The sequence below is a fragment of the Poecile atricapillus genome, chromosome 26 (assembly GCF_030490865.1).
Source record: "Poecile atricapillus isolate bPoeAtr1 chromosome 26, bPoeAtr1.hap1, whole genome shotgun sequence".
Classification (NCBI taxonomy): Eukaryota; Metazoa; Chordata; class Aves; order Passeriformes; family Paridae; genus Poecile; species Poecile atricapillus.
In genome coordinates this window covers 3,844,138-3,859,101 of record NC_081274.1, presented here as the reverse complement: position 1 = coordinate 3,859,101, position 14,964 = coordinate 3,844,138, and the positions used below count along the sequence as shown (strand labels likewise).

Genomic DNA, 14,964 nt, shown 5'->3' with positions numbered 1-14,964 from the left:
CACACAGAAGTAACTATAGAGATGATGGTGAAATATTGTTATTATGTATGGCCAGAGTATAAGTTGCCAAATGGACTTATATGGCCACCTTAGAAAACAGAATTCATTTGTGTTGAGTTCTGTGAAGGTGTCTAGAGGAGAGCTGGAAAAGATGGATTGAAAGAGAATGTGGATTAATGTGGTTTGTACGGGCAGCAGGAGATGGATGGATTGTGTTAGTGTGCTGGAACAGAATTGGTTAATGAAGAGTGTGGAGAGATGTGGTTGAAGCAGGAACCAGGAGTGGAGGAGCAGGACCAGGAGCACAGGCTGGGGGCCTGTGAGGCTGCTGGGACTCAGCACTGGGCAGTTCCTGACCCCACCAGCCCCGGGCAGGGGCAGCAGCAGCTGCCGGCCCTTTGAGGCTGCGGGACGCCCTGGCCGCCTGTGGTGCTGCCGGCTGTGCCCACCGGGAACACTGGAGAGGGGAGGAGCTGTTTGGACAATGTGGCAGGACAGGAACTGGCTCTGGTATTTGGTGTGTGGTAAATAGAGTGAGCACAAGGAGGAAAGGCGAAGGTGATCGCCTTTTTCAGGCCAAAGAGGGAAAAACCGCAAGGTCCAAGGGGTCCCCCGGGACAGAGAGGACGGGATTAGGCACAAGGAAGTAGCAGAAGCTTTCTCTCCCCAGCAGGGGAGACCCAAGCCAAACAGCGGCTGGGAAAAAAATCAGTGTGCTGTCTTCAGGGCGTAAGACACTGAAAACGGCAATGTCTGTAAAAAAGCCAAAAACAGCTGGATTGTCAAGAAAGTCCAGAAGATAAGATAAATGGATTGTTAAGAGTGTCAAAGGCTCTCATTATATCCACCAACCTAGAGCCGTTGTCAACTTTTAAAGTGAGTCTGGATCGAGGAGAGGTGTGTGTCTTAGTAAAAACAAAGACCTCTCGATTCACCTTAATTTTTATCCCCGAGGGGGAAAATTGTCTAAAGAATTTTTTTGATCGTTCAAAAGAGTTGTGAGAATTGTACTTTCTTCTGTGTGCTCAGAAGTTTGAACACATCTTTCTCTGAAAGAATTGTAAAAATTGTAGTAAATTAATTTGAAGATTTAATTAATTTGTCTACATAAAGTTTTGTGCGGAATGGCTCCAGTTTGGAGGGGACCACACCCCTCTGCTTTTTGTATGTTTTGTTGTAAAAAGCCAGAATTAGCAAATTTCAATTATGAAGCCAATGCGGCAAGTCATACCTTGTGGGGAACACGCCCACCACTCTGTAGTTTGTTGTAGCCTTAAAGCAAATTCTGTAGCTACAACCTTGTGAAAATAGTGTCCTATGGAAGGCCTGGGTATTTGTCATGCACTTCCTCGGTGGAAGTTATGGGAAAACTTTAAAGGAAAGTATCTTGTTTCTTTCCTTAATAAAAGTTTTAAATGTTAAAGGTTATAAAATGTTATAAATATTAGAGTTTCCTTAATAGAAGTTAATTTGTTAGTCACCTCCATACACCTAGGATGAACTTGATGCAAAAAATTGAGATGGAGAGTGGTTAGTTACTAAAAAAAAAAATAGAGAAATGTAATGTAATTGGCTTGAAACAGTGGCATTACTTGCTACTGAACTAAATCATGTTTATACAAAGTCACCTGTTTGTGCAAACTTCACAAAAGAAAAATGTTAAGAGAGTTTGCTCCACCCTCAGAAGTTAAGTTGTTGCAGTATGTGCATGATTTGCTGTATCAAGAGAACAGGAAGAGAAGTAATGCAAAAGAAATTTTAGTTCAGGAGCATGAGGGAACACAAAGACCTGTTGACTATTTTTCAAAAATGTTAGACCCGGTGGCCAGAAGCTGGCCCCATTGTTTGCAAAACTGTGCAGCCACAGCTCTGATGGTGGCTAGGGCGCGAAAGCTGACAAGGGGGGTGTCTTGGTTCTAGAAGACAGGTGTCTGCTAGGGAGAGCAGGAGCCTCCCTTGCGATGAAAAGAATGTAGACCCCCCTCCCTCCGAATTATTATAATTTTGAAATCAAAGGGTTTTCAGGCAGCGATCTGGGGATAGGAATAACAGTTCTTTACTAGTATAACCAGGTAAACAAACAAACAATAACTACAGCAATAACAAGAAAACAGAACCAGGGACCCCGGGACAGCTTTCTCGGCTGAGACGGGATGGAGGAGAGGCTTTGTTTTCACAAACCCCTCGGGCAGTCAGTCCCGGTGCTCCTGCAGGGCTCCGAGGAAACAGTCAGCTGGAACAGCAGGGACGAGCTGCGATCCTGGGCTGGTGGATGAGGTGTATCAGCAGCTCCACGGCGATGCCTGGCAGGACAGGGGGTGCGAGGCCACCAACCAAAGAGGGGAGAAGGAGAGGCAGCAGCTCCACGACCCAGCGCACGAACGTCCTTCTTCCCCGAAGCCGAGGAAAAAAAAAGCCAGCCAAAAACTGTCCCCACCCTCCTTTTCTGCCCCCTTCCCCGCCACCCTGGGCCCGGCTACTCTTTGTCCTTTGTGAGCACCCTTAAGTACCGGTAGTTAGGCTTCCCAGCACATAATGGGTAAAAATTCCCACCTAACCCTCAACAGGGGGGTTACCTGATTGTTAAAGTTTCACACCAGATTAAAGCTTTGTTAGCTGAGAGAGCCTCTAAGTAGATGACCAGCTCTCAGTTGTTGTAATATGAGTCTTGTTTATTAGAACAGGAAAATTTAGAATTTAAAAGCAGAGAAAGTTTTAACCCAGCCTCCTGTTTGAATGGCCCTGAGGAGGGGAGCCAAGGCAAATTCCATGATTGTATCCAAGTAATAGATCTACAAACTAGGGCAAGGAATGATTTGCGAGACATTCCATGGCCTGAAAGAGAAAACGTGTTTATTGATGAGTCTTCAAAAGTGATAGAAGGAAGACGCAGAGCTGTGTGCTCTTGTGAGTGACTGTGAATTATACCGAGACAAGACAGTAAATGTTTTTACTGATTCTAAATATGTATATAAAGTGATACATGCATTTAAAGAAACTGTGAGAAAAAAGAAGTTTATTAACCTGCAAAGGAAGGACGTTGGTTCGTGAGAGTTTAATCTCCTGCCTGTTAGAGGTGGTGAATTTGCCAAAAGAAGTAGCAATGATGCACATTAGAGGGCACCGGGCAGAGTGCTCGGGGGAGGCAAGGAGAAGCGGACTAGTTGATGGAGAGGCGGGGAGCTGCATTGTTGCTGGAGGTTTCTGAGATGTTTCCCTTGCTCCCGGTGGCTGCCCCCTTGCCAGAAAGGTTGTCTTTTTCACTGAAGGACCTTGAAATAGTTGTGGAGAGTAAGGCAGAGAGAAAAGGAGGTGGTTAGTTTGCAAAGGACAGTGAGCGGATGCCGAGAGTTCCGACATCGCAGTTGTTAAAGGAGCTTCATGGGGGAGGTGCCGAGGCTCCCGAGGAATGGCAGAGACCTTCCTCAAGATGTATACTGCTGTGGGTCTTTTTGTTCTGGCAAAACAAGCTGTTGATAGTTGTTTGATTTGTGCTAAGACAAATAACAAAGTTACAAAGAAACTGGCCAGGGTGGGGAGGCCTTGGGCTGTACGTCCCTTCCAAAGATGCCAAGTAAATTTTACTGAGATGCCCCGGGTGAAGAAATTTAAATATCTTTTGGTAATAATATGTCAATTAACAGGATGGCCAGAAGCCTTCCCTGCTGTTTCAGCAACCACAGGGTCAGTTATTAAAGTATTCTTGGAACAAATAATTCCAAGATATGGGATAGTAGAAGCAATAGACTCAGACAGAGGAACTCATTTTACTGGAAAAATTCTTAAAGGAGTAATGACTGCTTTAGGGATACAATGGAACCTCCACACTCCCTGGCATCCCCAAAGCTCAGGCCAAGTTGAAAAGATGAATGGAGAGATAAAAAAAAACATCTTCTGAAGCTAGTGATAGAAACCAAAATGCCATGGCTGCGGCTCTTACCACTGGCTTTAGCAAGAATAAGAGCCAGACCCAGGGAAGATATTCAACTATCTCCCTTTGAATTGATGTTTGGAATTCCTTATCCTTGTAATTCTCAGCCTGGGGCGGGAGTAGAGATAAGTGATGTATATCTAAAACAGTATGTGGCTCGGATACTGTCTCTTGTGAAATCTCTTCGACAGGAAGCTCAGCTGACACAGACCCTGCCTTTGGACTTTGCTGTGCATAATATCCAGCCAGGAGACTGGATCCTAGTTAAGGAGTGGAAAGAAGCACCCCTGGTGGCAAAGTGGCGTGGACCTTTCCAGGTGTTACTGACTACAGAAACAGCCGTCAAGACAGCTGAACACGGGTGGACACATCACACTCGAGTCAAGGTCTCTAAAGCTCCAGAGATTTGGACATCTCAGCTGGAGGAGAAGGATGGGAAGCCGCGACTGACACTCCGCAGGAGTGGACTGGAACAGTAGCTGGTGCGTCGACATTGGGGGAAGCCCTGAGTGCCTACCCACAGACTGACTGCTGAAATAATCTGTATGGGCATCCCTACTCTCAAATCTCCAGACACTAGGAGCCAATCCATGCTGTCATTGCTTTCTTTATGCTAAACTGTTTCTGTGCTTTCACTTGCCACAGGTGGTGTAGAAGACAACGTGAAATTGAAAATTAGAAATTAGATTGTAACACTATTAGAATGTTTCTCTTAATAATTTTACCTTTATATTTTCAGTTAAGTTGGAGTCTAAAGTGGGAAAATAATTTTTTTACTTTAGGAGAACAAGTAGCAAAAACCTTTAACCTTAAGAACTGTTGGGTCTGCGGGGGGCCGGGGGGATCTGAAAGCTGGCCATGGGTGGCCAGCCCAGTCGAGCCTAAATGGTGAGTTAGCACCCTGAGTGAAGTCCATAATGAAACAGGATTTTGGGACAAAGAAGGAAGTCCATGGCAGCTTCATTCTTCTGAAAGAGGCATTTATTGCCTAAACAGAACAGGGAGCACATATGTGGGAAAGAGCGCTTGTGACTGAACTTTATCTTTGGGTTTAGATTGTTGGACTCCTAACTGCCCTCCTTATGACTGTTCCAGATATCAAGGCAGATGGAATCAAACACATGTTAAACTCACTAATAGTAGCTGAGTAAGGTGTTCCTTCCATAATTACCAAAAAGATTTTGAAGGCTGTAAAGCAGTGGGGAAGGATAAGTTTTTTGACCCTTTATTTTTAAGCTGCCCCCGAGATAATTCCACAAGTCCGACACATGTTGTCCGAGACTATCAGTAGAAATGGCAACACCGAAATGGAACTCGAACCCTTTTCAGTAAGTTCTGGTCCAGATCTAATAAAACAGATCTGAGATGTGATTGCAAGTGGAAGCCTCATGTAGGAGCTTGGAAATGTAAATATTGTGATTCTTATGGTGAGGCAACTATTGTTGGTGGACCACTAGGCCCTGGAAGTAAGCTGTATTTTGACCCACCAGTTGATGATAAAAATTGGAAAGGTCCCTTCGCTAATGGGACCTGGGCTCTAAAGGGGCATTACTGGATTTGTGGCCAAAATGCTTACCGCAAGCTACCCCCAAACTGGTCAGGAATATGTTATGTGGGGTATATTAGACCATTGTTCTTTCTGCTACCACAAGTTCAAGGAAATCAGTTAGGAATCAAAGTATATGATGATCTAATTAGAGAAAAGCAGTCCATTGATACATCCCTAGTTAGAAAGAGCACCCAAAAGTAAGGAAAAGATGAATGGCCACCTGAACGAATCATACAACACTATGGACCAGCTACCTGGAACCCAAATGAATTAATATCAGGTGCCAGAGAACCCATTTATAATCTAAATCGGATAATTAGGTTGCAAGCTGTCTTTGAAATAATAATCAACCAGACAGCTACAGCTCTTGACCTTCTTGCTGACCAGTCTACCCAGATGAGAAATGCAATATTTCAACATCGGATGGTATTAGACTACTTATTAGCAGAAGAAGGGGGGGTGTGTGGAAAATTTAATGACTCAAACTGCTGTTTGCAAATAGATGACAATGGAAAGGTAGTGAAGCAAATAACGAAAGAAATAAGAAAGTTAGCCCATGTACCGGTCCAAACATGGAAAGGATGGGAATGGGACATGTTTTCATAGTTACCTGGTGGCCTATGGGTCAAACAAATGCTTTTTTTCTCTTATGTGTTGTAGCAACTCTAATCTTTTTACCATGCATGATCCCTTGCTTCATACAACTCATTCAACATGTGATCAAAAGAATGCAGGTAGTAGCAGTGCCTACTGACCCAGAGATGGCTACAAAAGGGCACAGAGTGATGCCCCTGCAAATAATTGCAAAGCCAAAAAAGACCCAAGAACAAGAAATTAAGTCAATGATAACTAAAATTTGTAAAGACAATTATTAACAAAAATTAAAAGAGGAGGGATTGAGAGGAATGACAGGTTTGTCTTTACAAACAAGCTGTGGGTCAGTTGATAAGGTGTACTATCAGTGAGAGACGACAGAAACAATGGGATGGATTCCAGTAGAAGATCAAAGGGGCACTAAAAGAACACTATGAATTCTATAAAAGTTAAGAAAGGATTATGCATGGGGGGGGGGGGAAAGGTATCACCGCCGGTATCAGGCGTTCCGGGAAGCCTGTACCTCTCAAGTACCTCAGCCTATGGGGAAAGAGAGAAGGGACAAGCGGCCGGGAATTAGGATAAAAAGGAGGCTGCGCCCTCCAAGAATTTGAGAGACCCCAGGGGAATGCCCCATGGCCTCTCCCTTTATTCGAATAAAGAAAAAGGACTCCTCTGTCTCCTTTTTGGACATAAACCTCTGGCGTTTGTGGATTTAATTTTCCTGACACCCACACTCGTAGGGCCGTTCCCCTGTGTGCTGCCGCATGTGGGGGATGAGATGGGAGGTGCAGTTGAAGCTCTTGCCACATTCCAAGCACTGGTAGGGCCATTGCCCCGTGTGTACTTGGTGGTGGATGAAGAGGTGGGAGGTGTGGCTGAAGCTCTTCCCACATTCCAAGCACCAGTAGGGCTTCTCCCCGGTGTGAAGCTGCTCATGGACCACCAGGTTGGATCTCTGGATGAAGCCAAGGGGGGGTCTTTTCTCCTCAGAGCACCCTGGGATGGGTTTGGAGCCCCTCCCTGTGGGGGATCCCTTTGGCATTTCCTCCCCATTGGATTCCTCCCCATTGGAGCTGCTCAAAACGGCCTCGTCCACGAGGTTCTGCTGCGGGGATTTGTCCTCCCTGGTCTCCCTCTGCAGCTCAGTGCCTGGGGGAGGAAGGACAAGGGGAGGAAGGAGTGAGGAAGGAAGAAGGGAAGAACAAGGAGAAGAAGGAGGGTAGAGAAGGATGACGGAGAGGAAGGGACAGTAAGAAAAAAGGGAAAAAGAAAGGGATCAAGAAGGAAGAGAAACAAGAAGAGGAAGGAACAAGGGGAGGGAAGGAGGGAAGGAGGGAGGGAGGGAGGGAGGGAGGGAGGGAGGGAGGGAGGGAGGGAGGGAGGGAGGGAGGGAGGGAGGGAGGGAGGGAGGGAGGGAGGGAGGGAGGGAAGGAGGGAAGGAGGGAAGGAGGGAAGGAGGGAAGGAGGGAAGGAGGGAAGGAGGGAAGGAGGGAAGGAAGGAAGGAAGGAAGGAAGGAAGGAAGGAAGGAAGGAAGGAAGGAAGGAAGGAAGGAAGGAAGGAAGGAAGGAAGGAAGGAAGGAAGGAAGGAAGGAAGGAAGGAAGGAGAAGGAAGGAGAAGGAAGGAGAAGGAAGGGATGGGAATTGTCTCCAAGCCACAGGGAAGGGGAAGGAGCTGTGCCCAGTCTGTCCCTGGCAGGAAGGCATCTGCAGCAGGGTTGTCCTTCAGTCGGGGGCCATCCTGGGCTGGGAGATGGAGCAGAAGAGAGGGGGAAAGGGGCAGTGACTTCCACCTCACCTGCCTGGGGGTCCCAGAGCATCTTCCTCTCTGCCTTCTCCTCCTCCTCCATTCGTCTAATGCTTGGGAATGAGAAGTCTGGTTTGGGGAGAAAAACAAGGGGTGACCACCTAGGATTCAGGGTTCCTCCTGCCCAAGTCCATCTCTAGAAGTCATCAGGTGTCTTGTGTCCATGAAAACCTCCAAAACATCAGAAAACATCAAAACATCATAGGAAAAAATCCCTCCCTGAGGTTCCCCTTCCCTGGGGTCCCCACTTTGGTGTCCCAGGGCTTCCCCCTGTGCAGGCTCATCCCTTCTCCGGGCTGCCCCTTCTCCAGGCTCCCCTCACTCCTGGCTCTCGGGGTTCCCCCTCTCCAGGCCCCCATTTCAGGCTCCGGGACTCCCGGGGCTCCCCCCTTTTCGCTGCTCCCCTCCCCCTGCCGGTACCGGGCATCTCAGGTCAGCTTTGGAGTCCTGCAAGATCCAAACATCGCTCTGCCCGGCCCGGCCCCAGAAAAAGGAACAGGGGTCCCCAAAGATACTTCGAGTGAGCTCCAAATATCCTTTCCCCCTTCAAACTGAGAGGAATGATGGGTTTGTCTTTACAAACAAGCTGTGGGTCAGTTGATAAGGTGTACTATCAGTGAGAGACGACAGAAACAATGGGATGGATTCCAGTAGAAGATCAAAGGGGCACTAACAGAACACTATGAATTCCATAAAAGTTAAGAAGGGATTATGCATGGAGGGGGGGGGAGAAAGGTATCACCGCTGGTATCAGGCGTTCCGGGAAGCCTGTACCTCTCAAGTACCTCAGCCTATGGGGAAAGAGAGAAGGGACAAGCGGCCGGGAATTAGGATAAAAAGGAGGCTGCGCCCTCCAAAAATTTGAGAGACCCCAGGGGAATGCCCCATGGCCTCTCCCTTTATTCGAATAAAGAAAAAGGACTCCTCTGTCTCCTTTTTGGACATAAACCTCTGGTGTTTGTGGATTAATTTTCCTGACAGTTGGGAATCCAAGTATGTGATGATTTAATGAGAGAAAAGCTGGCAATTGATGCAGCCCTGGCTGGAGTGAAACAGAAATTAAAAAGTAGGAAATAAACACAAAGAAATGCTTGACTAAAAGGGGGGTTTGACAAAAACCATAGCCTGACACGCTGATCCACAAGAACAAGAAAAGAGTCAGACTGCAAGATAAGATAAGGAGCCAGAATACACAAACAAGGTGCAAAGACAAAGGCACCACAAGATAAAGGAGATTCTTCAGACCCTATGCCGGAAAGAACAGATTTAAAGTTCCAAAAGGTGGCCAGAGGAATGAAAGAGGCATGGAATTAATTGTAAGATGAAGTGAGGACAAGCAGAGTTACAAAAAGAATATGTTTTAGGTGTATCTTGTAAACCTAGTCTGTAAAAGATAAAAAGAGAAAACCAAATCAAAAATGTGTGCATGCTTTTCGGAGGAGATATCCCCCATGCATCTCAGTGCTGAATAAATTCATACCTACTCTTATAACTACTCTGCGAGTTATAGAGCTCTTTTTATTTCGCATATCAGGAGGGAGCACCCAAAAATGGGGAAAAGACGAATGATCACCAGAACAAATCCTGCAACACCATGGACCTGACCCTGGGAACGCTGATGAATTCATATCAGGTACCAAAGAATCAGTTTATCATTTCAACAGCATAATTAGATAACAGGATGTCATTGAAATAATAACCAACCACACAGCTCCAGCTCCTGACCTTCCTCCCAACCAATCCACCCACATGAGGAACACAACATTTCACCATGGGATGGGATCACATTATCTATTAGCAGAAAATCGAGGCAGAGTTTGTGGAAAAGTGAAGTAACTCAAACTACTCTTGGCAGATATATGGCAATGGAAAAGTAGTAAAACAGATAACAAAGGAAACAGCAAAGCAGCTCATGTACTTGTCCAAACGTGGAAAGGATGGGAATGGGACACAGTTTTGTGCTTCCCCGGCAGACCACGCATGAAACAAATGCTGTTTCTCCTCTCATGTGCTACAGCAACTCTCATCTTTTTACCATGCACCACACCTTGCTGAGTGCAGCTCATTCAGCAGCTGAGCAAGGGGATGCAGGTGGCAGCCAGGCCTCCTGAGCCACAAACGGCTACAAAAGGACAGAGAATGAGGGCACTGAGAGCAATCCCAAAACCAAAGAACACCCAGGAAGAAAAAACACAGGCAATGAGTGAATCTGCTTGGAGATGGGGCCAGGGACTTGTACATAAGGAAAAATGGGAGAAATCACCAGTTACAAAAAATGTTACTAATTGACAAGGACTGCTGCTCAGACCAAGTCCCAACACATTCCTGAACTTCCAGAAGAACAAACACTTCCCAGAGCCAGGAATATCGGGTGTTATACAAAAAGGACATGCAGCAGGCGGATCGGGAAGGCTGAACCTTCCAAGCACCTCCGCCAGTGTTGGGCAAAGGGACAGGGACATGCGGCCGGGAAAATCAGGACAAAAACGAGGCCGCGTCCTCCAACAACCGGAGAGAGCGCACGGGAAATGGCCCATGGCCTCTCCCTTTGGGCAGCAATAAAGTCACTCGCACACCACTCCTCTGGCTCCTTGGGCCACACAAACCTCTGGCGCCGGGAATTTTCCCGCCCAGCCCCGGGCACAGCGCAGCCACCTCCGGCCTCCCGACACGAAGCGGGACGAGCCAGCGCTGCTCCGCCACCGCCTCCTGCCGAGGCCCCAGCGGCAAGGAGACCGCGGGCAGCCGCTCCCGCAGCGCCCTCAGCCCAGGGCCAACACGGGCCGGCCACGGCACAAGCCACCCGCCACAGCCCCCTGCCGCCCCCTCCCGGGCCCGCAGCGAGCCCCGAGCCCCCGCAGAACCGAGCGCGGCTCCCACCTGCGATGGCCGGGGCCGCCTCCGAGCTCCGCCGCCGCCTCACCGGGCTCCGGCCGCTGCTGCCGCCGCTGCCGGGCCCGCACAGACGCTCCGGCAATGGCGGCTCTCCTGCCCCACGGCCGCCCTGGGGGCGCCAGCGGGGCCGGGCTTGTCCCCGCTCTGCCCAATCAGCGCGCGCCAGAGCCACGAGTGACGGCAGAAGCAGCCAATCGCAGCCAGCGGCGGGCTCTGCACACGGCACGGACTCGCCTGCCTTGGGCTGAGCTCCGCCATTTCTCGGCAGCCTGGGCTGAGGAGCGGCCCCGGCGCTGGGCCCGGCCCGGGCAGGAGGCCAAGGAAGCGCCGCTGCGCTGAAGCGCCGGGAGCTCGGGGTGCCCGGGAGCTGAGGGCGCTGCGAGCTGGGGGTGAGTCCGGGATGGAGCAGGGCTATGCCGGAGCGAGGCCAAAACTCTGTGACTCTCCTTCCTGTCCCGGGCGGGGAGCAGAACACACAAGGAAAGGCTCGGGGGTTTGGCTGAGGGTGGGGACAGTTCAATCCTTGGTCACGGGCACAGCACACCTGACTTGGGGAAATTAATTGAATTTATTATCCAACGTGCAGAGGAAGAAAATGAGAAGTAAAGTAATTCCTACGGAAATCCATCTTTCCCCCAGCTGTCCCTCCTTCCCGGGCTTAACTTTCTGCCCCTCTCCGTCCCCCTCCCCGCCCAGAGGCACAGGGATGGGGGTCACAGTCAGGTCATGTCAGTGCCTCCCCCTGAGGGACAGGAATCCTTGTCCTGCTGCAGCCTGGGGTCCCTGCCAGGGGCCAGAGTCCCTCAGGACCAGGCTGCTCCAGCGGGGATCGCCAGGGGGATCCCCGAGTCCGGCCAGGAGCCACTTCCATGGCTCTGCAGGGGCTTCCCCCGGGCTCGGGGCCTCTCTCAGGCACCCCCTGCTCCGGCCCGGCCTCATTGCCCCCCTCACCCCCCCATGCAGCGAGTGCCCGGGCAGGGAGATCCACGATTTTCACGGGGCTGAATCTTGGTGTTTCTGAGCTTTATTGGGCTAAATGTTGGTACTTTGGTTTCTTGTGAGGGCTGAACATTTCTATTTTGGAGGGGATTTTGACTGAATCTTGTTTGATTAGTTTTTGATCTGTTTTGATGTTTGGAGGGTGTTTGGGCTTAATCTTGGTGTTCTGGAGATTCTTCCAGATACAAGATGCCCAGTGATTTTCTGAGATGAACTTTGGCAAGGAGGAACCCCCAGCCCAAGGCGCTCTCCTGTTGTTTTTTTCTCCCCAGCCAGGATTTTACGTTCCCAAACCATGTCCAGATGGAGGAGGAGTAGGAAAAGCCACGGAGATGCCGCACAAGGAGGGGCTGCAAACCCAATTCACAGAGCTGCGAGGAGAAAAGACCCTCCCTGTGCCAGGAACACGGCCAGAGATCCAGCCAGAGCTCAGAGCTGGGGGAGAAGCCCCACAAGTGCTTGGAATGTGGGAAGGGCTTCAGGTGGAGCTCTGAGCTGCTCCGGCACCAGGTGACCCACACTGGGGAAAAGCCCTACAAGTGTGGGAAATGTGGGAAGAGCTTCAGAGAGATCTCTCACCTGCTGACACACCAGGTGATCCACACTGGGGAACGGCCCTACACCTGCTTGGAATGTGGGAAGAGCTTTGGATGGAGCTCCTACCTGAGGGCACACCAGCGCATCCACACTGGGGAGAGGCCCTACGAGTGTCCCCAGTGTGGGAAGAGGTTTCAGACCAGCTCCAATGTCCTCGTACATGAGCGGATTCACACAGAGGAGAGGCCCTTCCGCTGCCCCGACTGCGGGAAGGGCTTCAACCGCAACGGTAACCTCACGGTCCACCGGCGCATCCACAGTGGGGAGAGGCCCTACGAGTGTCCCCAGTGTGGGAAGAGCTTCTCACAGAGCTCTCACTTGACCCAACACCAAGGGAGGCACCAGTAAGGGAAGCCCTGCGAGTGCCCCGAGTGCGAGAAGAGCTTCGTGCGCTGCTCCAGCTCCATCCCCCATGGGAGGATCGGCGTTGGATGATCCCCAGTGACCCCCGTTGGGCAGAGCCCTGGTGATCCGTGGTCCTGGTGATCGGTGTTGGGAAGACACCTGGCTGGGAGGCTCCACATCTTCCTGGCTCCCTGTGGGCACCTGGATGAAAGCAGGGGAATGAAAATCCAACAGGATACAGAATGACAATGGGAATTGTTGACTTTCAGTCCTTCAGAACATTTTGCGTCAGGAGCTGTGTGGGCAGAGAAAAGGGGGTGACACCGGGCTTGGGGGGCCCAGAGGGGAGCACACACGCTCTGTGGGGGGAGGACACGACTCCCAGGACCCCCCCTCACCTTCCTGCACAGGCAGAAGCTGAGCCCCAGCACCAGGAAGACGAAGCCCAACACGGAGACTCCAATCCCCGTCAGCATCTTGCTGTGGGCAGCATTCGACAGTGTCCCTGGGGGGTCTACAGAGGTCAGGACCCCCAAAACCTTTCACAGACACCTCAAGCTCCACCCAGGACCCTCTGAAACTTTCTTTGGACTCACTAATTTTGAAAAATGATGAATTAGAGAAAAAGTAGAGATCTTAGCTAGAGACAGGTTTTGCTGGAACTAGAGTTAATGATTAAGTGAGAAGCAGGATTTGAGATAATGAATCTTGGACTGAGGTAAAAAATTGCTTTTCATTGTATGTTTGTTCAGCTGTGCATATAATGAGAAAAGAGAAACTGATAAACAGGTTCAGGAAGATCACAGACCTTACATCTGGAAACCCATTTAAAAGTCACAAGGGAGGAAATTTGAATTGTACCAAACGTCATTTGTAGTGTCAACCATTGTAAAGGTAGAAAGGTGAGAGTGAGGAAGAGCGGTTTTCCTTCATCTCTTGATGACGACTCCTCGCCAAAACGACCCCCTCCTCAAATTAGGGAGCCCACCATGCAGGCATAATGACATTTTAAAATCATTAACATGAATTTTAATCCGAAGTGGAGCATGGGAGGTGTTAGCATTATGAATATGTATTAGTATTAATATGTATTAGTATTTTGGATATTTAAGACTTTTGTAAATAAATAGACACTGGAATCTTTTGTCAACGTGCAGTGCGTATTAAGGGGTGACTCCTGCACTCACCCAGTGTTGTGATTAAACATCCACTTTGTAACTTTAAACTGTTGGAGAGGTTTTTTGTCCATTAACAGATCGATGTTGATACTGGATCAATACTGCTATTTTGGTAAATCACTGCCAGTCTCTTCCCAGCCTCCCCAGGACCCACCAGAGCCCCTCCTGTTCCTCTCAGGATCCCACAGCCCCCTCCCAATTTCTCCCCACTGCCCCAGGACCCCCAAACCCTCTCCCAGTCCCTTCCAGCCCCACCAGGACTCATCAGGAACCCTCCCAGTCTCTTCCCAGCTCAACCAACCTCATCCCAATCTCTGTTTTCCAATGCCCAATCTCCTTCCAGCTCCTCCAGGCTCACTCAGATCCCTCCCAGTGACACCCAGCACCCCCAAACTCCCTCCCAGTGTCCACCAGAACCCCCAGAACCCCATCCCACCCTCCCCAACATCCTTCAAACCCCTTCCCAGCCATCCTAAGCACCTCAATCCCTTCCCCAGTTTAAACCAGGCCATCTCAAACTCCCTCCCAGTTCCTCCCAGCACACCCCAATCCCCCTCTGGGCCCCCCCAGTGCCTCCCCCGCTGCCCCCGGCGCTGTGGGGGCCGGGCCGTGCCCCAGTGCCGGCTCAGGGGGTGCTCCAGGCTGACGTGCTCCACCTGGCAGCTGGAGCTGAGCCCGCATTGCCGGGGGCGGTTTCCAGCAGCACCAGGAGCTGCTGGCTCCAGTCCCCGCTGGGGAGCACGGCAGTGGCCAGCACGTGGCCCGAGAGCTGCTGCTGGCCCTGGGAGCAGCTCAGCTGGATGTGGGCAGGGGAGAAATCCATCAGGGAGCAGAGCAGGCGGCCGGGGCCGGGCTGGGAGCTCAAGGGCACCAGCGAGATGGACACGATAGGGGTGATAGTAAAAGGTTCTAAAATCTTAGAAAATTTGGAGACTTAGCAAGAAAGTTAAGTTTGCCAAGCCCTGGTAAAAGTAGGCTTTGGGAAATGTTAGACCCTGTGCTCGCTAAAGATCAGGTCAAACTGCACCTGTGTAATCATTATATGATAAATGATACGATTGTTAGATA

The 14,964-nt window shown here is 50.0% G+C and overlaps 2 protein-coding genes across 2 annotated transcripts; one reads left to right on the top strand and one right to left on the bottom strand.

The window, feature by feature from the left end:
- Positions 1 to 3,160: 3,160 nt before the first annotated feature.
- LOC131588450 (zinc finger protein 852-like) lies at positions 3,161 to 10,825 on the bottom strand. Its single transcript, XM_058857323.1, has 4 exons — positions 10,763 to 10,825; positions 7,874 to 7,951; positions 6,812 to 7,226; positions 3,161 to 3,272 (listed from the first exon to the last, which is right to left on the bottom strand). The coding sequence occupies exons 2-4, from the start codon at positions 7,923 to 7,925 to the stop codon at positions 3,161 to 3,163; spliced, it is 579 nt and encodes a 192-aa protein (XP_058713306.1). The 5' UTR covers positions 7,926 to 7,951; positions 10,763 to 10,825.
- Positions 10,826 to 11,813: 988 nt separating this feature from the next.
- On the top strand, positions 11,814 to 12,973 carry LOC131588449 (gastrula zinc finger protein XlCGF49.1-like). The gene is made up of 2 exons (XM_058857322.1): positions 11,814 to 11,819; positions 12,095 to 12,973. The coding sequence occupies exons 1-2, from the start codon at positions 11,814 to 11,816 to the stop codon at positions 12,719 to 12,721; spliced, it is 633 nt and encodes a 210-aa protein (XP_058713305.1). The 3' UTR covers positions 12,722 to 12,973.
- Positions 12,974 to 14,964: the final 1,991 nt, after the last annotated feature.